We start from the raw sequence: 22,490 nt of genomic DNA on the forward strand, positions 1-22,490 counted from the left end.
TGTTTGCAGCTGATTTCACTGTTTGCAGCTGATTTCACTGTTTGCAGTTGTTTTGCACCCGTCAGCCACCGTACAAATTCATCAGTTACAGCCCACCACCAATGACAAAAAAAGAGACATTTCTTCCCATGTGTGTGTGTGTGTGTGTGGGGGGGGGGGGGTGTTAATAGACCTTAGTCCACCCAAAAATGGTTCTAACTAAATCTGTTCAACATATATTGAGCTAAAATTTGGCTTGGTAGTTGCTGAGACTCATCCTCACACAAGCAGCATCACATCTCATGAGAACTCAGAATACTGAGCTTGCATCTAATTTAAGGTTTGACAAAAACAGCTTTAACACCATCCGTTCTTAACTTAAGGTTATATAAATGTAGCACTCTGTCACAAAAGGCAATGTGCAATCTTCAGTAAATGCTAGACCTTTAATATTTATCAGTACTTTCAGTATATGTTTATGGCTATTATCTCGTACCTTTGTCAGGTTTGTTGTTGATCCTTTTCCATAACTGAGGCTGACTGGGATTGAACTCACAGGATGTTAAAATGTGTTTAAGCTTGTTTAGCCCGATATCTGGAGGTCAGCAGAGTAAATGAATGTCCTGTGTGTGTTTCCAATAGATTCACAACTATTAGCTTCCATTATCTCACATTCACACCTGATGGGATTACTGTAGCTCATTTAGTTTTACAAGAAGCAAAAAGTAAATAAATAAATAAACATGCACAAAGGAAGTGAATTAGTAGCCAAGCACTTATCAGGCAGGGTAGTTGCTCCCAGCGGTGCTGCCATGCTGCCAGCATTGTGAGTGAAACAATGAACTTCCAGAGATGGATTGTGGGAGATATAACGTGGGAACCATTGTTGCACTTTCTAGCACTCACACTTGTGTCCTGAGCATCTGAGCAGGAAAATAACAACCACAGTTATGCATACATTTTTCCCACACACATTTGCTCTCAGAATACAATGTTGCTTCTTATTACTTGCAGCTTGTTTGTCAGGACATCATGGTAATACAAACCAGCACAGAAAATCACAAACTGCATCAGATTTATGCACCTTTTAACCTGTTACATTCCAAACTGTGACCACATTGTGACACACGTCACCCAGAACAAACTCAGCAATACAAAATATTGTGTAGGAAATGCAGAAAGTATTTCTTTATCCTCTGTAACAAGCTCTAAAATGAACACGTCATTATTAATTAAGTTAAAAAAAAAAAGATGAGTTATTTCCCTCTGTATTACAGCTGTAAGCACACTGACTGTGTGATGCCTTTAGTTAAATAGTTTCCTGTAGTGATATAATACAAACTCAAAATACTGTACGGTCATTGCAAATATTCTTTACATTTTGAAATGATTTAATCACAGTTGGTATAACTGTGACTACAAATGTTCAGACACACAAATGAATAAAGGAATATTCTTAATAAATTAAATTCATTAAGAGGAAAAAGTGGACTTCCTGACACAGATCTTTGTTGTATTCCTGTTTACCTGCTTGTTCTGCTGCAAAAGTACAAATACTATACTGCATTTATACAAAAAACAGTACATACATACACTTCACCACTTGCTCTTGCCAAGATCGGACGCTTCTCTCCTCCCTCTCCGCTTTGCTTTGCTGCTCTGTTTGTCTGTGAAACTGATTGTGAGACTCTCTTGCATTTCTTCTGAACAATAATTATGGACTTGTTTTTATCAGTTGGTCCCTCAACTCAATTTACAACATTTCTTCGAATAGAAGACAGGCTTTAGGCGAGCCGATTTGCCCTGTTGGCACGCACGCAGCTGGATATCTCATTGACTTGGAAGACTTGATGATGTGTCTATCTCTGCTGCCATTTGTGGATATTAAGTACGCATATTTAATTGGATTTTTGATAACTGGTTCCTGGTTTTTGGATTTGGCTGGTTGCTGGTTTTATCAATCAATCAAGGAAGTCGTCGGCAGCAAATTTGGACCCGATCACGCTGCTTGCCTTTATGATGGCTTGGTTCGTGTCTCGAGTACCCAGACTCAAATGCTTTGGGCAGAATGAATCAGATCTTGGGGATTTTACTCAGGCATGTTCTTTTGGTGTGGCGATGTAATTTGGACATTTCAGAACCGAGTGGACCAACACAGATTCAAGGTAGATGTCATTAAGTTCTGCCTGTCCCCAAAACAACTGTGTGTTTATCTGAATTTGGCTCCCTTGGCTGGCCCTGAAGGCCATCTTATCTGAATACGCCTGGAGAACATGTGATCTGATGTTCACCACCCCCTCCATGAGGAATTTCCAACTGATAACCAGAAGAAACCAGCTGAATAAACTTGTCATCATTTCAGGACTCTTGGATTCTCATAATCATTATTCTTGGCCATTCCTCAACATACCTCAAGAATGTTTATGGATCTCACCAGAGGACATTGACTGATTATTCTATCCTTATCAGAACTCTTACAGTGCCCTCGAGAGCATCTATGAACATGCTCACCACTCTCGTCATCCCCCTCTGCAGAATGTCTACGTCACTATGTGCTGGTTGTGAGAGGTGTTTTTTAATATCAGAGGTTTTTTTCTCAGGCAGGAAAAAAAAGTCTGATAGGAATTTTTTCGCCTCCAATTCCAACATGAGTCCAGTTTACCACTTTTATTGTCTGTCCAAACAGGTTGCACTTGTAAATGAATCTTTGAGACTCAATATGATTTATCTGTTTAAATAAAGGTTAATGAATGAATGAATACAGGTTTTAGAAAAACATATGCTTCCATCCAGACAGGGTCTTTTTCGGACAAGACCTTGCTTGTTTCAGAAAAAACAATGCTTTCAAACTCAGAAATGCAAGAAGTCCTCAGGCTTTAGATCATACAAGTACTTTGGGATTCATCCATCCATTATCTTTACTCACTTTTTCCATTTCGGGTCATGGGTGCCCATATCCATCAGTCATATGCGAGAGGCGGGGTACACCCTGGACAGGTCTCCAGTCCATCACAGGGACACATAGAGCCAAACGAGACAAACAACCATTCACTCTCTCACTCACACCTAGGGACGATTTAGAATTACCAATCAGCCTAACGTATGTTTTTGGTCTGTCGGAGGAAACCGGAGTACCCAGAGAAAACCCACACATGCACCGAGAGATCATGCAAACTCCACCCAGAATGTCTCCCTGGCCGGGATACGATCCGGCCACCTTCTCGCTGAGAGAAGGCAGCTCTGCTGACTGTGCCACCGTGTTGCCCTGTGGGATTCATTAAATTAAATTAAATTAAATCAGCTGCTTTGTTGTGCCAGCCCATATGATAGTGATGCTTTGACTGAAAGTTATTCAATTAGTTATTTAGGTTGTCATTCCAGCTGGTTATACTTCCATTATTGAACCACTTGTGCACAGATGGTGATAAAAACTGTTATCAAGTTATTTTGGCACAGAGTCAAGTACAAACAGAAAATTGTAAACCTTACTACAACATATACAACATAGTACACTAATGGTCCTTTAAGAGTCTAATAGCCTAAGAGAAGTCTATTTACTTCAAATGAAAGTGAAATGCATTAAAGGCTTTTTAAAAATTGTGATGGCATTTATTCATCTAGGCATTTTGTGAGAGCTTGCTTTCCTGATTGTGTGAAATATCTTGTGAGCTCATAGGAGTCAGACTTGTAAGCTAATGCATAATGAGGTAAGGAGATCCTTCCGCCTTCTTAAGTGGCACTGCAGCATGTGTGTATGAGTGTGTGAAAAATGGAGACGGCTGGAGAGAAAGTCTGGAATTTACCCAGCTTATAGGCGTCAGACCTCACAGCTTCAGAGCGAGTGCTACAGACAGATCTTATCATGGAAACGGCAGACTGTTGTGCAGTTAGGCCACAGTTTTGGACCAACACATGAACACATTTAGAGCATTTTAGTAATGGAAGGCACCTTTATTAAGCTTGACGCTAAAATAAATTTAGATTTGAATGTTCAATGCCAATGAGCCATTCTTGAAACAGTATATCTCATAAACAAGACTGACTGCTGAAAAATTCTCGCCATTTTGTATTAATAATTAGTGATCCTTTAAGTTGAAGGCCACGATTCTCAAATAGACTCAGGTTAAATGTTTTTTTTTTCAGGCTGGGGCCATGTATTCCTCAACAGAAAGAGTTCAAGTATCTGGGAGTCTTGTTTGCAACTGATGGTAAGATAGAGCAGTAGATAGATCAACAGGCCTCTTCTGCAGTAATGGGGGTGTTGCTCTAGTCTGTTGTGGTGAATAAAGCATTGAGCTTAAATGCAAAGCTCCGGTTTTATTTCTCTGTCCACATTTCAGCACTCACTTATTGCCATAAGCTATGGCTCATGACCCAAAGAACAAAATCCTGGAAACAATTGGCTGAAATGGTGTTTCTTTGTATGGTGTCTGGGCTCAGGATGAAAGATACGATGAGGAACTCCGTCATCCAGGGTGAGCTTCACATAAAATCACTGCTCTTCTACAGCAAAAGGAAACAACTCAGGTGGTCCAGGAATCTGATTAGGGTGCTTACTGGGGGCAAGATGGGGTAGAGTTAGAGCAGCCGACCTGAGACCAGAAAAGTGTGGTTCGACTCCCATTCCCACATGTCATGGTGTCTCTGAGCAAGACACCTAATCCCTAATTGCTCCCTGGGCACATACAAACATAGCTGCCCACTTCTCCACCTGGGTGTATCTCAAGTGTGACGGGTTAAATGCAGAGAACTAATTTCGCCATTGTATGGGAACATACAATGATGACACTCTCAGACTTCCCATCCCGTCCTTACTGAGCTTTAACTCCCGTTAAGACCCAGAAATATCCAAAAGTTGAAATCATTCATGAGGAGCAGTAAAGTGTTGCTAGGGAGAGGTATGTTTTAAGTTTCACTCTTAAACCTGTTGCCTGATCATGACAAACAGGCAATATCTAATGAGTTCTGCTTCTGTTCAGTCTGTGCCCATGTTTGTTTGTTTATTTGCTTATTGTTTTTAAGTTTTAGCTAGGACAACTTCCTTCTCTTTTAGTGTTAAGCCAATATCTTACTGGACTACAATTGCTGGAGTAAAAATTGTGCTCTAGCACCTTATAATTAGAGACAGATTTCAGATGGGTTCCAGAAATGTTTGCATCTATTTTCAAAATAAAATTTATCTTGAAATTTTGGAACATATCCAAAATTCATGCAAAGAAAGAGTGAGGCCCTGCAACGTCACAGACTTCAAAATCAACAGCATTAGATGGACGGAAAAATGGAATTACATAAATTAGCACAATGATCATAAACAGAAAAGACTTTTGAACATATTATTTGGTTTAACATGACTAAATGAATAAAAATGTGTCTTTTTGTGTTTTGTAGCTTATCAACAAGGTTCCGCGCGCACTGAGAGGAGCTCTGAGCCAATCCGATGCCAGCGATGTCGGGAAGCATGCAAGGGCGAAGTGGTTAGAGTTCAAGAGACTCACTTTCACGTCAAGTGCTTCACCTGCACCGGTAAGAAATGGATACCTCGATCACAGGAACACAGCCCAGCAAGTGTAAGAGCAGCAGGAAAAAAAAAGAACTGTAGTAGTTGTACAAATGGGTGTTGTATTACATGGCCCTCACCTGGAATGTCAGGGCCATAAATCTTGCTAAAGCTGTTTTGTGTAAGATAGGAGTTTAGCCATTTGTAGGCTGGAGTAGTGCATTTTTTATGGTCACACCCTCAGCCCCAAGGTACACACTCATACTTTGACGGATACACTGTAAGACCCATGTCTGTTTGTTAGCATGCTGGGTGCTACTATTAGCCCACAGTGGGGATTGGAATGGATCAGAGCTGCCTTGTGGGGTAGAAGGGCTCCTGGTAAGGCAGCTTGTTATGGTCCTGGCTGCTTGAAGAGGATTTTCTTTGAGTTGCACACAGTGGCTTAATGATACTGACACAAATAGTTTTGCAGTACTAATGTGACAGGCACAGATAATCTATAATACATACAGTAGTGATATAAACACAGAGCCTGTTGCAACAGGAATACTTTTCATTATAGACATGAATGGCATCTTGGGTTTTGACTTTTAATGATTGATTTAAACCGTTATGCTTCCCTATGTGAAATACTTATACAAAATATATTTTCAATGATTTTTTTATAAAGAAGAATTGAGTTTTGAAAGATAAGACAAATATTGAGATATTTGGCCAGAATCACAAAAAGTATGATTACATCTTGATTATGAGTTAGTATGACCTAAAAACACTGTATAAACTGCCCTGCATGGTGGTGTAGCATCATGCAGTGGGGCTTTTTTGCTGCCACTGTTACTGGTGTATTGTACGTAGTGGTAGGATGAGTAAGAGAGTAGAGCTACCTCCAAAGTCTTCAATTTCACCTTAAATCAACTGCTAGAGGATTACATTTTGAACAGAGATGGGTCTTCTTATAGTTCAAGTTCAAGAATTTTTATTATCCCTGAAGGGCAGTCAGTATCACAGTCAGTAGGTATAAAACATCCATACTAGACAAGACATTAAGACATTAAAATAACAGTACAGAAATCATCATTGTTCGTTGAGACGCCTGATTGCTACTGGAATGAATGAGGTCAGTCTGTTTGTCCTACATCTGGGCAGCAGATACCTCCGTCCAGATGGAAGCAACCTGAACTCATCATGGAGTGGGTGATCAGGATCTGCCAGAATCATCCTGGTCTTGTTCACTGACCTCACCTTGTGTTGGTCAGTGAGGTTCTGTAGAACTATGCCAGCAGTTTTGCTGCACATCCTGACAATCCCCGAGAGTTTGTTTCTGTTTTTACATGTCAAAAGTCCAAACCAACAAATGTCATCAAGAACAGTTCCCAGATATTTATATTGTTGCACCACCTCAACAGCTTCACCATTAATGACCACAGGAGTGGCAACTGAAGAGTCTTTTCTAAAATCAGTGACCATCTCCTTTGTCTTAGAAACATTTAGCTTTAAAAAGGAAAACTCGCACCATTCATTGAAGTCCCCGACCAGAGGCCTGCGGTCTGGGTCATCACTGCTCAGAAGGGACAGGATGACAGAGTCATCAGCAAACTTTAAAATGTCACGCTGTGGGAAATGGCTGCGACAATTGTTTATATATAAAATGAATAAAGGAGGTGAAAGAATGCAGCCCTGAGGGGAACGAGTAGAGGACAGAAGGACATGAGAGAGAACCCCGTTGACCCTCACCTGCTGAGACCGAACAGTTAAACAGTCCACAAACCAACAGATGAGGCCAGAGTCGAGACCGTACAGATATTGTAATGTCTCTACTAAAATGTGGGACTGAATACAGTTAAAAGCAAATGAAAGTCAATAAGAAGCAATCTTACAAATGTTTTTGTACCTTCAAGGTGTCCTAAAATCATATTTAAGAGTTCCTGTTGCGTCCTCCACTCCTCTACATGAACGAAAAGCAAATTGAAGTGGGTCCAAATGATCCTTAACTTTTGACAAGAGGGTCTTCTGGACCCGTTTTTCGAATGACTTTATAACTAATGAAGTCAGAGCAACAGGCCTGAAGTTGTCCACTGACTGGGCAGTCTTGGTTTCTGGGATTGGAACAGTAACAGAGTCTTAGAGCTGTGGGGCCCTAAAGGTTTGGAGATACTTGTTAAAAAGAAAACAGAAAATATCTGCTAGCTGCATGGCACATTTCTTAAGAGTCCGACCCCCTCACTTATAGGACAGTGATGCAACGTGCAAAAGACATCAACCAGATATTGGTGTATGTACTTGAGTCAAAAATCCACATAAAGTCAAGCTTGTGCACACTATTTTTGTTTTCCAAAATCATTGAATTTGTATGTTGCATAATGATTCCACCTCAGAAAAAGAACAATTCAAATAAATATTTTAAAACCCCAAATTTTTATGACATTCAAGCCTGAGATGAGCGTATGCAAATATCTGACCACAGCTGTATGTACTGTTGCAAAGCTAATGCTAAAATTATTTGAAGCTGCATTTAATGTTTCATTCAAAATTTTGAGAAATGACTCTTCTAGTCAGGCAGCACGGTGGTGCAGTTGGTAGACCTGCTGCCTCTCAGTGAGCAGGTTACCCTGATCCAAATCCTGGTCCGGGGGCCTTTCTGGGTGGAATTTGCATGTTCTCTAAGTGCATGCATGGGTTTTCTCCGAGTGCTCCTGTTTCTTCCCACAGACCAAAAACATGCATGTTAGACTGATTGGTGACTAGATTGTCTCTAGGTGTGAGTGAGAGAGTGAATGGTTGTTTGTCTCTATGTGTCCCTGTGATGGACCAGAGACCTGTCCAGGGTGTCCCCCACCTCTCACACAGTGGTAGCTGGATATGGGCACCAGTGAACCCTGCGACCCAACAAGAAAGAACCGGGTAAAGATAATGAATGGATGGATGGACTCCTAGTCAATAAAAGCAAGATTTACTGGATTTCCTGTAAAAGGTGATTTTTTTCTGGAATTTTATGCAAAATACTGAATTTGGTTAATAAGCCTCCTTTATATATATATATATATATATATATATATATGTGTGTGTGTGTGTATGCGTGTGTGCAAATCAGTGGCAGAAATAACCGAAGAAATGTTAAGTTGTCGTGCAGCTGCACAGCCTGCAGCAACAGTCATGGGGTGTATTTTTATGATATGAAATAAAAAAAAGAACAAACATGTTACTGAGATGTTCAAATGAAGATAAAACAGTCTCTTCTGCTAATACTCATGATGACTGCAGAGGAATATTTTATGGCAGAACTTGAAGAAAAGAAGCTTGTTTATTACAGCCTGAACTACACGACTCCTGTCACGTTCTGCAGTTCATGAACTCACAAAAGGCTATTCACTGGAGGATTGCTGTTACTTGTTCTCCTCGTGTAACTGTCACACACATGAAAAGTCAAGCTGCTAGCAGAAGCTCACATATGAACTGGCTTGTGTATATAGGTGTGCACATTAACACTCGTGTGCACGCTCGCTCTGGTTGTGAGGGGTTGCTGTGGTAATGGTGTGAAGGGGCACCTAGGCCCTGGTTGGTGGATATTCTCAGCATCTCTAAGGTGCTAATAACCAATTGGACAGCTCGATTGTGTGCCCCAGAGGGGGGAAAAAAAAAAGGAAAGTGGGGGCTCCAAAAGCGAGCAGGAAAGACAAGAAGAGGGGGGAGGGGGGTTTTGTTTGTATCACCCAAACATTACATCACCACTTTCACGCTGGTTTCTTTCTGTTTTTCTTTCTCATACTTATGGCAGCATGGAAAACTGTCTGAACACTTCAGATTATTGCACCGATCAGACAAATCTCACCTTTCCTTTCCCAGAGAGTTCAACATTTTTCAGTCAGGTCATCTGGCCGGTTTCTTTTTTGTGCTGAAACATTTCACCTTCCATCCAGAAGGCTTCATCAGTCAAGGAAACACACAACACAAAACTGATTCTTCCCCCAACAGCTTACTCCAAAGTGGAACAAACCAGTCGACGAGGAAGAGGGCCAGCACTGGAAGAGGGTGTGTGCCAAAGAGACCATCTTAGCACCAACATAACTGGTTTGTTCCACTTTTGAGTAAGCTGTTGGGGGAAGAATCAGTTTTGTGTTGTGTGTTTCCTTGACTGATGAAGCCTTCTGGATGGAAGGTGAAACGTTTCAGCACAACAAAATAAACTGTCCAGATGACCTGACTGAAAAATGTTTGATTGTATACCTGGATTATTGAGCATGGACTTTGTTGGTTTCCAGAGAGTTCTTCTTGTCCCATGTAGATGGGGTGCTATTGTACTGCCATAACCTTTCACATAGTGTGTCCACTGGTGTGGGCTTCTGCACAACCAGCAGTTTTTTCTTAAAGCCTTTATTGTTCAGTGTTTAAAGCCCCCCCCCCCCTACACAAACATGCTGCATGTTTTTTTGTTGTTGTTGTATTTTTATGTTTTGAACCTCATAAACTCAGTTTATTGTCTATAATGTTGGTTAGCAGTCTCAACTATGAATAGTTTATATCAATTTTGTTTTTGTTTGATCTCACTAAACAAATTCAGATTGCAGTAGTAGGACTTTATGTTGTTCAGGTCCCTCTGATGCATTTTGAAAGCTCTTTTTCTAATTTTTTTTGTGTCTTTCCTGATAATTATCATCCTAGCAGGAAATCGATTTCTCATCTTGGGACTGAATGACATTAGTGTGTGGAATGTGCAATATGAAATCTTATAAATGAACTGTATACCATTGGCCAACAGCCATGTGCCTCATGTGTTACACATGTTCATAAATGTTGTGATTTAGATGGGTTTAACATCTGATTTTGTTCTTGGCTGTGCATTTTTCATTCCCATAGACTCAGCTGCTGGAATCAATTTAATGATTTTCACCAGTAATACTCAAACCTACTGTAAAACCAAAATTAAAACTATGACAGTGAATCATTATGTTTCCTCTCTTTTGCTTCTTCGATGATTTTCACAAAAGACAAAAAGTTGGTGATCTTTCAGTTATCAAAACGTTATTTTTCAGGCATTTTGAAATGGGTTTCTGTGAACAAGTTTTGAATATTTAATATCTTGCCTGTTGTAGATAGCTTTTTAAATGGCCTCATTTCCAAGAAATAAAGTTTATGTCTGACAGAACTGAAAAGAAAAAGGCTAGTGTGAATGCAGTAAAGGCCAAAGTGAAATGCAGCTATCCAAAAACAACTTAATCGCCAAAATACCAAACCAAATTATGCACATGCTACTTTACAAACCATACACCGTTGTCAGTGTTGCATTATTTACACAGAAATGTATACTTATTTGCAAATTCAAATAAAAGCAGCAGCTGTAGCATTTCTGGTGCCACCTGTGACGATTTTTCTTTTACTTGCACCAAAATATAATGCAAATTTGATGGTGATTTAAAAGTTTACCTAAAAGTTGCAAGAGCCTCTTTAAATTTTTGAAGAATGGGAAAGTGTTTTAAAACGGCTAAATGGCTAAACAGACTTTGCTAATGAGTCTGCTTGGAAAACCGTACCACGTACCAGTCATGACCACTATTAGCTTGTCATCATGGTGCACGTGGATCTGCTACCAAAGTGGATTTTGCAAACATTAAAAAATATCCAGTATCTAAAGGAACATGTTTAAACATTCACATCACTTTCACGTTAGATTTTTATTTTTTGCAGAAATCTTACCTAGCAGCTGTTGCTGCATTTTGCACTTGTAAATAACCACACAAGTAACTAAATATCTCTGTAATGTGATGCAAATTTATAAATTAGCATATTCACTTTAGCCTCTAAAATTATGTAGGCTTGAGTTGTTTTAAGGTGTAATCAATCTGTTTTGGTCTTAGCTGTATTTGGACTAGACGCTAGTTTGTCAGTCCTGTTAAACATAAACTCTATTGCTCTAAAGACAATCTAACAATAGGTAAGTTAATATGTATTTATGTCTGTTCCACAAAAAAAACTTCAAAATTCAAAATATACATTTAAACAGCCATTCTCTCTCAGGATTATGCTCATCCACTTTCTCTGCTTGTAAAAGTATACACAACCAAGTCATCTATCATCTTATCCTCCCTCTGTGAAGCCATATAACTGTCTGTCAGCCACATTATCATAATTCCTCTCTCATGCATTAGTCATCGCAGGAGCACATCACTAATCATGTGCATTTAACCTCTCATTTGAACCCATTACACTGCAGCTGATTATAGCATGAAGAGGCAGCCACGCAATCAGCTCAAGAAGGAAAGTCTGGAAAATGCTCAAGACAGAAGCCAGACGCTTCCAGTCCAGACAAAGGAAAGGCAGTGAGGGCTGTGTATGTGGGATATGTGTGATCCCATAGCTCTTCTAAGTGTAGCAACGGGCTGTGGAGTACGGACAACATGGTGTTGTGTTACAAGCGTATTGGCTGACTCGTGCGTAGTGCTCCAATGACATAGTGACCACATTTTATCCGGTCTTTACAGTGTAATTTGCACTCTTAGATTCCAGCAAACAGAATGGGGTCTGTTTTTTTTAATGCACAAAGCTGTTTATATATATAAATCGCATGCTAAAGACATAAAAGTTGTAAATGCTTCTATTAAGCAAATGTGCAATGTTCCCTGCTTGTATGTGGTAAGTACAGTATACGAGCAGAGAAAGCAGTAGAGACAAACAAATTGGCACATAAACTATAAGGCTTTTGCTTCAGTTACTTATTTTTAGAGTCAAAATAGATTTCTCCTATAAAGTAGTGCTGTAGGGAATAGTACATGTACAGTACATTGCACATGTACAGTTAGATAAATCCTTGACTGCTCTGCTAATGTTCATTTTATGCTGGTATTCTCACCAGGGCTTTTATAAAGCTGCAAATTATCTTACCCTTTTTCTGCAGACTGTTTTCATTCAGTTCATTCTCCCTCTGGATGCATTATTTGCCGTCTTTCGGTCTCAGTGTTATTAACAACAACCTACTGTACTGTGCCACCATCGCTCTTTCAAGGCAAGGTGGAAATAGAAAAAGAAAAATAGAAACAAATAAAGGGTAAAAGAGAAAAAGGTTTACGAGGAGAAACAGACAGAGAAACACAGAAAAAACAGAGGGGGTTACAGGGAAGGGGAGCTTCCTGTAGCTATAGCAACCCCTGGTACACTGGTCCAATCACCACGCCAAAGTGCGGTTGCTAGGGAGAGGTTCCGGCAGAGGGAAAAAGGAGCGCGACGGGAAAGCAGTTCTTTCCCCCAGCGACTCCTTTGGATTCAGCAGAGATGACGGGGAATTTTTTTTTTGCTTGTGTCTCCCAAGCGTCACAATCCTTAAGGGGTTTATATAGACTGACACCCCATGACTAAAAATCACCTGGACGTGTTTGCATGTGTTTGCATGTTCCAATGTTTTGAAGATGCTACGGTGAGATAAAGTCTGGCTCAGGAAGAAAGTGATTTCTGTGCAAGTTCTGCTGTATTGAGTAAATAAAATGGTCTGAAAACCACCAAATGAAGCGTTTCCAATGCAGTTCCTTCAGTTGTAGGGTTTTCATTTTGTGTTTGTGATTTTACTCTTGTCTAATCTCCCCTCCGCTCGGTCTTATATCAGCCCTCAGAAGGTTAAAGGCTGAAGGTCTGGACTGCTGTTTTGAAGAGACTCCTCCATGCAGCCATCTGTCCATCATTTGTGGCAGCCAAAATATGATGGAAAACCTGCCTCTCATGCATGAGATTTTCCTGCTAGCTTTAAGCATTCCACCTCCGACTCCTTCTGAACATGTATTCAACAATAACTCACCCTATCCTGATGCATGCTCAATAATCCAGGTAGAAAAATCCAAAAAAGTTCAATCTGGTCCTCTGGACATTCAAAAAAATAACTCACCCTTTTTTTACTGTTTGTTTAAAGCCATTTATGCACTTGATGGTTCAGTCACTCAGTCCAACACTTTGGTCCAAGGTTGAAGTATATGAAAAACAACTAAATAAAATTAATTTTCTATATATAGTGCTAGCAATTTACAAAATATTATTTTTATTACAATTAAATTTATTTATTAAATAAATTAAATTTATTAAATATTTCAAATGTTTGAAATATTCCCTTCGGTGTATTCAGTAGTAAACTACCAGCAATGTCAAATAAAAAGCTTGTTGAGATGACAACAAATCTGGGGACAGATATCCACGCTCATCAGACATTTAATGAAGACTTGAGCATTTTAGCTTTTAGATACTGGGGAGCCATCTGAATGCCACATATAATACTGGCACCTTGTTTGGATTTGTGACAGTATTTTCATAATAATACTTTCAATTCTAGTACAGTATTGTTATAGTTGTATGTACTTTATACGTTCTGTCTGGAACAGGTCTCTCTTGTAAATGCCTCATTTACCCATTCATACAAAGAATAATCAGAGCTTTATCACATTCATACACCGATGGGACACACATCAGAAGCACTGAGGGGTTCAGTGTCTTGGGACACTTTGGCATGTGACTACTGGTGGAATCGAACCCCCAACTCTTGTATTGGAGGATGACTGCTCTATCCACTCATCCACAGCCACCCACAATCCTTTTATTACTTTAAGATCATTGTGAATGATATTACAATTCTTTGGTGCCAGTAGCATCTGGTTGGAGATGCTCATCAAGGAACTTTGAAGATTGTTTTTTTTTTTTTCTATGAGACTAGTAGCCGCCTGTATTTGGTTTTGGAAAACACTGGGGCAGGGCACAAGGGGTGGGGTAAGAGGCCCCCTGATGAGTTTTGATAAAACTAACTTTTTCATTCCAGGTAGCCAGAAGGGGTCAGAAACTCTGACCGGACAAGACAGGAATAAGTTCTGAACTTGAAATGTATTGACTCTGGGTCTGGCTGTTCTCCAAAGCTTGGTATTAAATTTGATTAAATCTACCCGTGATCATTTGCAAATCTTTTTTTTTTTTCTTCCGTGACAGTCACTTTGAAAATTTGGACATTTTTGATGCGGACAATTTTTTTCATTTGCTAAACACTGGGAAAAAGTAACCTCTAAAGATCAGCATGATAGAACATGTGTCTCTGTAAGCCGGCTAGTGTTTTTTGGCTGAAAGCTCAGTTCCTCACAAAGCTGCCAGTTTGGCTGACTTTTGTTTCTTTCTTCTGCCTGTCGATCTGACCACTTCTTCACCCTGTGACTTGGCGCAACTTGAGCAAAGATGTTATTTACTCTTGAAGTGTTTCCTCCTTTTCAGCAAGTCTAAGAAGTGGGGGCACAAGAAGAGGGCTAAAGGAGCTCTGGCCATGTTTGTTGCTAAAATGTGGAGGTGAATAAGGCAGAGTACTTTCCTTGATGTGACCTGCTACTGCCCTCATACATAAGCTACAAAGCCTCTTTGCTAAATACTTTACCCCTTACTCTGATAAAGCTTTGAACACAAGTATAATGTTGAGAGCTGTGTTACAACAGTAAGATTGAAAAGCGGGGCTTCTTTTATGTAATGTACAAAGCATGTCCATGAAGTGTCACACAGAGACTTGGGGAGACTCAAGGAGAGCGAGACTTCTATGAAAGAATGGCGAGGTTGCATTGAGGTGTAGCCCTGACAGGGAAGAAACTGAGGGCGCAAATTGAGATAAAGTGGAGAGCTTGTGTTCTAAGCCACAAAGATTTGGAAGCTGTCTTGAAATGGAAAGATAGAAAGAGAAGGGGATGCGTGGGCGGGGGTGTCAGGAGTATTTTTTTTGGGGGGGGGGGGGGGGTTCCGGCCTGCGCCGACTTTGAGAAGTGAATTTTAATTGCATCTGCTGGCTGGAGATAAATACTGGCAGACCCCCTGTGGATGTCCAATCAGCGCAGTTCTAATGGCCACAGCTGTCTACATGCTAACTTCTAATCACCAGATTTATAATCTCTAGGTGCTAACTTCCTGGACTACCAAGAAACGAGCTATTTACAAGAAATGAAACGCACCCTTTCATGTATAGTTCTACAACGCTGATTATGTCCAGTTTTATATAACACAAACCTAACTGTCAATGCATAATGAATATATATATAAAAATGTATATTTTTTATTTTATTAACTGGAGTATTTTTATATAACCATAATTTTGAACAGAAACTGGGTGCACATTCTCTTAAGTATAAATCACATTGACAGGACCGTAACACAGACCAGACTGACTCGGGCTGCTGTTTTTATGGGTGGCAGTCCACACCATGTGGTGATGGTTGTGTGGTTGTACCCAAAAGCTTTCTTCTTTGAGCCAAGCACAGTCCCAGCACTGCAGGAGCACAGACACCAGAGTCCCTGCTCCACCCCAATATGTCTGCAAGCAGCATGTGCAGGGATACATTTTAAAACCTCTGCTTGATGGTTATGGCTAAACTGAAGGGAAAAAAAAACAACCTTCAAAAGTAAAGAGCCTGCTGATACAGTAAGTTGGCTTTCAAAAGCAAAGACCCTATTAGGAAGGACTAAAAGTTTAGTGGTTTAAAAAAAAACATGTAAAAGTTGGTTTTACATCATCTCTGGATGTTCCTCTGGACATCGATTCATCCATCCGTCTGTCCATAGCTGCATGAGTTTCAGCTTTGGCCAAGATTAGCATTACTTAAGTTAGTATCTCAGTGGATTGACACATATTGAGTAATGCCATTTGTGAGGCTCTCCGAAAAGTTTTGAAACATTCCCAAAAGTCTGCAAGTTCCTTGTATTCCCAAGGCATATACCATTTTTGCTTAAAATTTGTGAACATATTCCGAACATTTCTTTATAAATTTTTTTTTTTTTTTTTTCAAAAACATCACAAAAGTGTCAAAGGCATTTTAAAGACGGCAGCAAAATGCAATGCCTGACAAGGAATACAGTTCTACAAGTTGTGCATAGAAAAATAAGCCATGATTAAAAAAAAAAAAAAAAAAAAAGAAAAACTAGCCACGCAGTGCATGGCACGCAGACTGCTTGGTCAGAAACATTTTAAATTCAGGAGGACCGCATCGAAAATTTTGTCTGCTTTCTTGCAATTTTAAGTCACGAACGATTCACAAGTTGCAGAAATTCCTGCCATAAAATATTTTTCATTTGTTTAAACTTCATTAGTCCTTGAATTACATCCCCGTACAGCATTTATTATATATTTGGTATGTATACGTATATCTGAACACCTCCAGCCTGGTCAAAAACATTCTCCAGGGAAAAACCACTTCACTACAACCATCCCATAAACAACACTATCTATCCATCCCACCATCCAGAGAGAGGAAAATTGTGTTTAGCCAACTGGTGATTCATCCAGTCAGCCCATCCAATCCAGTTTAAATATATGCATTTGTCAGCTGTGATTGGTCAGGTACTGTATCTGTGTTAATGCACATAATACATCCAACTAAATGAGCATATGTTGCTCAATTTTAAACCAATCTGAAATGAAATTGAGAAGCAAATCATTTTGAGTGTGAGAAAAGGTGGTTAAAAAAGAGAGAATTAAAAGATTAGTAAAAATGATTTGGTGGAATTTAAATTCAGCTTCTTTTTTTTTTTTCAAATAATGTTTTTTCCAAGACACTTGTAAGGGAATAAGTTTAAAGATGTGGAAATATTTTCCCTCTCGTTCTGGTTTCTGATGAATGGTTTGAATAGCCTATGATTTGGGTTTCTGGTGAGCGTCTAAAGCTGATACAAAATGCTGTAGGAGCACGTTTTCAAGCTCTGTGCCTTTATTCTGTGGTTTTGGAAATGTGGTTGGCACATGCACACACACATTTTTATAGACTGATGGAGCTCTAGTTTTCTCTTCTGCAGTTCTGCTGACCCTTTTTCCTAAAGTTACGACCTGAAGATCCTTGATCATCTCACCTTTCTGTACATTATGTTCCTTTTCGTCATCCTTACGCTGCATCTGTTCGGTGCCATCTGATCACCAATGGATTTATGTGTTTGTGTCCTCCCAATGGAGCTGAGACTGTTTTGTTTTTAAGTGAGGTCCCATTGATCTTTTATTACACCATTAAGTTGAAACGATCTTCTCATAAACAGCTTGAGATTAAAAGCATGCCCTTTGAAGGGTTTGTGTGCCTGCATCTGTGTGTGTGTGTGTGTGTGTGGTGGTGGTGGTGGTGGGGGGGGTTCTCTATGAACCTGTCTGCCTGCCACTGAGAACTGGTTGGCTCAGGTTGGTGCAGCAATTATTTTCTTAATTTTCTCATAAGCAATATATATTATTGGCAGAATTTTTTTAATTCTTATAATGTGTTATTTATCATCATCATTGTATGTTCCCATACGATGGTGAAATTGGCTCTCTGCATTTAATCCATCCACCACCAGGTGGAGCTGTGGGCAGCTATGGAAAGCGCCCGGGGAGCAACTGGGAATAAGGTGTCCTGCTCAGAGACACCACGAGATGTGCAATGGCCGGGCATCGAACCCGGGAACTTGGGGTCCCGATTCGGCTGCCCTGCCCCTACACCATTACAATTAGTTTAGTGGAAGTCTTTCACAGGTGTTGCTTTCCATTGTCCAACTCAGCCTGAAATTTTACAGCAGCAGTTTTTTTCCCTTTCAGTTTATTTAAATTGTTATAAAAATATGTTTTAACGCTCATAAAATCCCAAGTTTTAGTTTTTTTGTAAAGCAGTTAAACTGCTTAATTGTAAAAATAAATAAATTAATTAAAATAAATAAATAATAATAATAATAATACAATTTCTAATATGATCCGTTTCTTCGATCATCTCATGATGGGTTAGCTACAAAGACGTGGCAACATTTTAACGCTTTGAAACTGATTTCCTATTTACCCTGAACAGAAATCATGTTTATCTGTAGGCATCTAAGTTTGCTGGACATGTTGAACAACACTTTAAACTTTTAGAAATAATTTAGCATTTTAAGCTATTTTTTTCTGGACTGAAAGATCAGTTGCAATATCCATCCATCCATTATCTTTACCCGCTTATTCCATTTTGGGTCACGGGGTCGCCAGTGCCCATGTCCAGCAATCACTGTGTGAGGGACGGGGTACACCCTGGACAGGTCTCCAGTCCATCACAGGGACACATAGAGACAAACGAGACAAACAACCATTCACTCTCTCATTCACACCTAGGGACAATTTAGAGTTACCAATCAGCCTAACATGCATGTTTTTGGTCTGTGGGAGGAAATCGGAGCACCCGGAGAAAACCCACGCATGCACGGAGAGAACATGCAAACTCCACCCAGAAAGGCCCCTGGGCCGGGGTTTGAACCAGGGACCTGCTCGCTGAGAGGCAGCAGCTCTACCAGTTGCACCACCCCAGTTGCAAAATATATCATACAATACAATATGACAAAAACCATGCATGTTAGGCCAATTGTTAAATTTAAATTGTCACTAATGTTTGTCTATATGTGTCTATAAACTGTCTATTTGTCCATATGTTTAATGAACTTTGTGAACTGACCAGGGTGTACTTTGCCTTTTGCCTAATGGCTGCCAAAGATCGGCACCAGCTTCAGTAATACTGTTGAAAAAAGTGCAAACACAAATGCCAAGTGTTAAGAAACAGTTGTCAGGTGTTTCTTGCATTTGCTTGCTGTGGTGACCACTGCAGAAAGGAGCAGCCGAAAAAAAAACACACACACAAAAAAAGTGATATTTATTTAGAAAATAGTTTTAAAACAACTATTTTAGCAACTGTATATATCTTAGAAGGAATGATTTGAGAATATTGATAATTTTCTTTGTACAATAAACATAATTTTATAGAGTTTGTTTTAGATTGTTTCCTTTCCCTTGACCTACAAGTACCTGTTGGTGCTGCCAGGCCAGCACTGTAAATAAGAATTTGTTCTTAGTGTTTAGCCTGGTTAAAGAAAGGTGACATGAAAGTTTAGCGTCACAGGAAAATAAAAACAGGAACTTTTGTTCCATTCATTCATCCATTATCTTTTACCTGCTTCTTCCTTTATGGGTCATGAGGTCACTGGTGCCCATATCCAGCAGTGACTGTGTGAGAAATGGGGGACACCCTGGACAGGTCTCCAGTCCATCACAGGGACACATAGAGACAAATGAGACAAACAACCATTCAGTCTCTCACTCACACCTAGGGATAATTTAGAGTTACCAATCAGCCTAACATGCATGTTTTTGGTCTGTGGGAGGAAACTGGAGTACCGGGAAAAAAAAAAACATGCATGCACAGAGAGAACATGCAGAAAGGCCCCAGGCCGAGATTTGCACCGGTGGCCTTCTCACTGTTATGTTTACATGCACAAAATTCTCTGACCAGATTGAAATGTTTTCAGATTAAATCATTCAAATGTATCGTTTACATGGGCACAATCTGTTCATGACGAGCGTTTACATGCAGCGAGCTTTGTTCTGAACAGAAGTACTGGCATGCGCAGAGTGGTCAACTCGCCTTAAAAAAAAAAAAACACAGAAGAAGAAGTTCTACTTCCGGTTTACTTCCGGGGTGAATGTAAACAAACCTGAACTCCCAAAATGGACCCGTGCCAGGTTTTAATGACGGTGGAGACATTACTGCACTCCCTGACTGAGCTACAGGTGATACAGATCATTTTGAGCTCTTTCAAAGTCTCTAGTAGAAATATTGTGTCGCTCACCGACCAGTTTTGCTTCCCTGACATGCTAATATTATTAACATTAACCAGGTGGAAATGACATAGGTCGCACATGCGCAGTCAGGTCGGTTTTTCACGATCGGGAAAAAATAATTAACAGATTAAGCGTTTACATGGACACCGTTCGGGTTATGGATCAGTGTAAACCACCCATTTCGTTCTGATTACAAATTATTTTGAATCGCGCTGAATAAACAAACGGGCGTTTATGACACATTTTTATTCTGAAGGGCCATTTAATCCAATTACTTACAGTATGTCCATGTAAACATAGAGACTGAGAAGTGGCAGCTCTACCTACTGAGCCTAAAAATTGCATCATAAAAAACACACACAAAAAAATTAACAAGCCCAGACTGTCTGATACTGACTTTGACATCAAAACATCTGGACCCATGGGTTGTGGATGGGATTGTTCCAGTGCAGAAGCTATATCCAACTGGGATCTGAGTCAGTGCCTTTGCCTTGACCTTTTCTTCATCCTCCTCTGGGCGAGCCTCAGCTGTTCTTGCTGTGTGACAGAGAGAACATTATCTTAATGTAGTCAACCACTGCCATCAGTGTCACAGTTCTTTTTCAACTTGCTGTGCAACAAGATCTAGGTAGACAGTGGCTGTTTGATGTTGAAATACCATTCACATAATATCCTAATTCAGAATGTCCAGACAGAACTCTGCCTTGTAGGGAGATGATCAAAGACTTTCAGACTTTCTTAATTTTAAACTGCAGTAAATCAACAATTTGTGACCAAATTGCACCAGCACAGCTCCTACTGTACATTGCATAATGTTTAGAGTTGCATATTTGTAGCTGTTAGATAATTAAAGTGTCAGCCTACAAGAGAGCAATGTCTAGGCCTGAAAGTAGAATGTTCTAAACAGGGAAACATTCAGCCTTTGTAAAATCCTAAATATCCACCACGTCAAAACTAATAAAAGTATTTTAATCGCATTCATTCATATGTGGTTAAAATTGTCTACCTGTTGGCAAATCACACTGACGTATTCTTCTTTATGTGTAAAATAAGCCTATACACAAACAAACTGAGCATTCACCTTGTGCATCAACTGCAAGTCAATTCTGTCTTTCACGCAAGTACATAGGTTTTTTTTGCCGATGCAGCGATGTGGTTGGATTCCGTCTTTGCTTTGCTCTGCACAAAATGCCTTTTCCCCCTGATTGTATCATTATATTCCCATCAGAGCAAATTGGCTCGCCACTGTCTGGAACAGAATAACTTCCTTGGCAGCCATGTGTGGAGATAAACAGAAACAAAAGGAGACTAAAAATAGCCTTTAGCATATATTCATAATATTTTTTTTTCACTGCTTTAAGTGTCTTTATTTCTTTTGCTTTCATTCCTTCACAGTGTGTAACTGTGATCTGGCACGATCTGGCTTCTTCCAGAAGAAGGGCGAGTATATTTGTACGGCTGACTACCAGCGGTTGTACGGCACTCGCTGCGACCGCTGTAACAGCTTTATCACAGGAGAGGTGGTCTCCGCCCTGGGCCGCACGTACCACCCCAAGTGCTTTGTCTGCAGTGTCTGCAGGTATGTAATCCCTTACACAACATAACACACACCCCACACGCACTAGAGTTCCATTCGGGCCTAAAAAATCTGGCCCGGACTGAGCCCTTAGTCTTTTATTCCGAGCCCTACGTGGACCCAACGGATTAACGGTAATTAGAGGGCCAAACCCCCCAAAAAACAATTTTTTTTAAATTAAGCTTTTACTGCTTTTGTAAGCAAATCAGTTTGACACAATAGTTTTTAAAAAAGTAACGAAAGGAAGATATAAGATTTTTTTTTCTTTTAACAAGTCACCAAATGGCTATTAACATGTAAAACAAATAGCCTAAAAACATCAACTCTAGGCTATTATACAGATGAACCATTTTTAGAGCAAAATTATTTGGAAAAATATAGAACGAGGCTTTTTTTTTTTTTTAATTTAGACATATTAGAAAGCCGTGCAAAATTAAGCTGAGTCATGCTGTCGCTGATGACGGAGCGATTTAACGTACACCCGCACTACACCACAGAATAAAACTGGTGTGTGCATGAAAAATAAATTGAAAAGTCCTCAATTCTTCAATAATGCTTATTCTAATTGCTACTTTAATAAACAAAATACTTATAACAAATAACAGACATAGCGGGTAAAGATAATGGATGGGTGCATGCATGGAGGGCTGAAAAAAAGTCGGAAACTAATATTGCACAATCTTGAATTGCAACAATGACGGGAGTGATAAAGAACAATAAAAAATGATCAAAAATATATTAATAAGAACTGCACAAACATGAACAAAATAAAAAAGTGCATATACTGTATGCAGCTGGCTCAGTTTGTGCCGGGTCATCATACAGCGACAGCCTCGTTTCTTCGACTATGAACC

At 39.8% G+C, this 22,490-nt stretch overlaps 1 protein-coding gene across 1 annotated transcript in view; it reads left to right on the forward strand.

Annotated features, from left to right (window-relative positions):
- The window catches only part of ablim3 (actin binding LIM protein family, member 3), a 75,121-nt gene that overhangs the window by 12,057 nt on the left and 40,574 nt on the right, over window positions 1-22,490 (forward strand). Inside the window, exons 2-3 of the mRNA XM_037675385.1 lie at window positions 5,368-5,502; window positions 21,456-21,639. Coding sequence (XP_037531313.1) covers window positions 5,368-5,502; window positions 21,456-21,639 — 319 coding nt within the window. The remainder of the gene's footprint in view (window positions 1-5,367; window positions 5,503-21,455; window positions 21,640-22,490) is intronic.

The sequence above is a fragment of the Nematolebias whitei genome, chromosome 4, assembly GCF_014905685.2.
Source record: "Nematolebias whitei isolate Nwh7 chromosome 4, NemWhi1, whole genome shotgun sequence".
In the NCBI taxonomy this organism is placed as follows: Eukaryota; Metazoa; Chordata; class Actinopteri; order Cyprinodontiformes; family Rivulidae; genus Nematolebias; species Nematolebias whitei.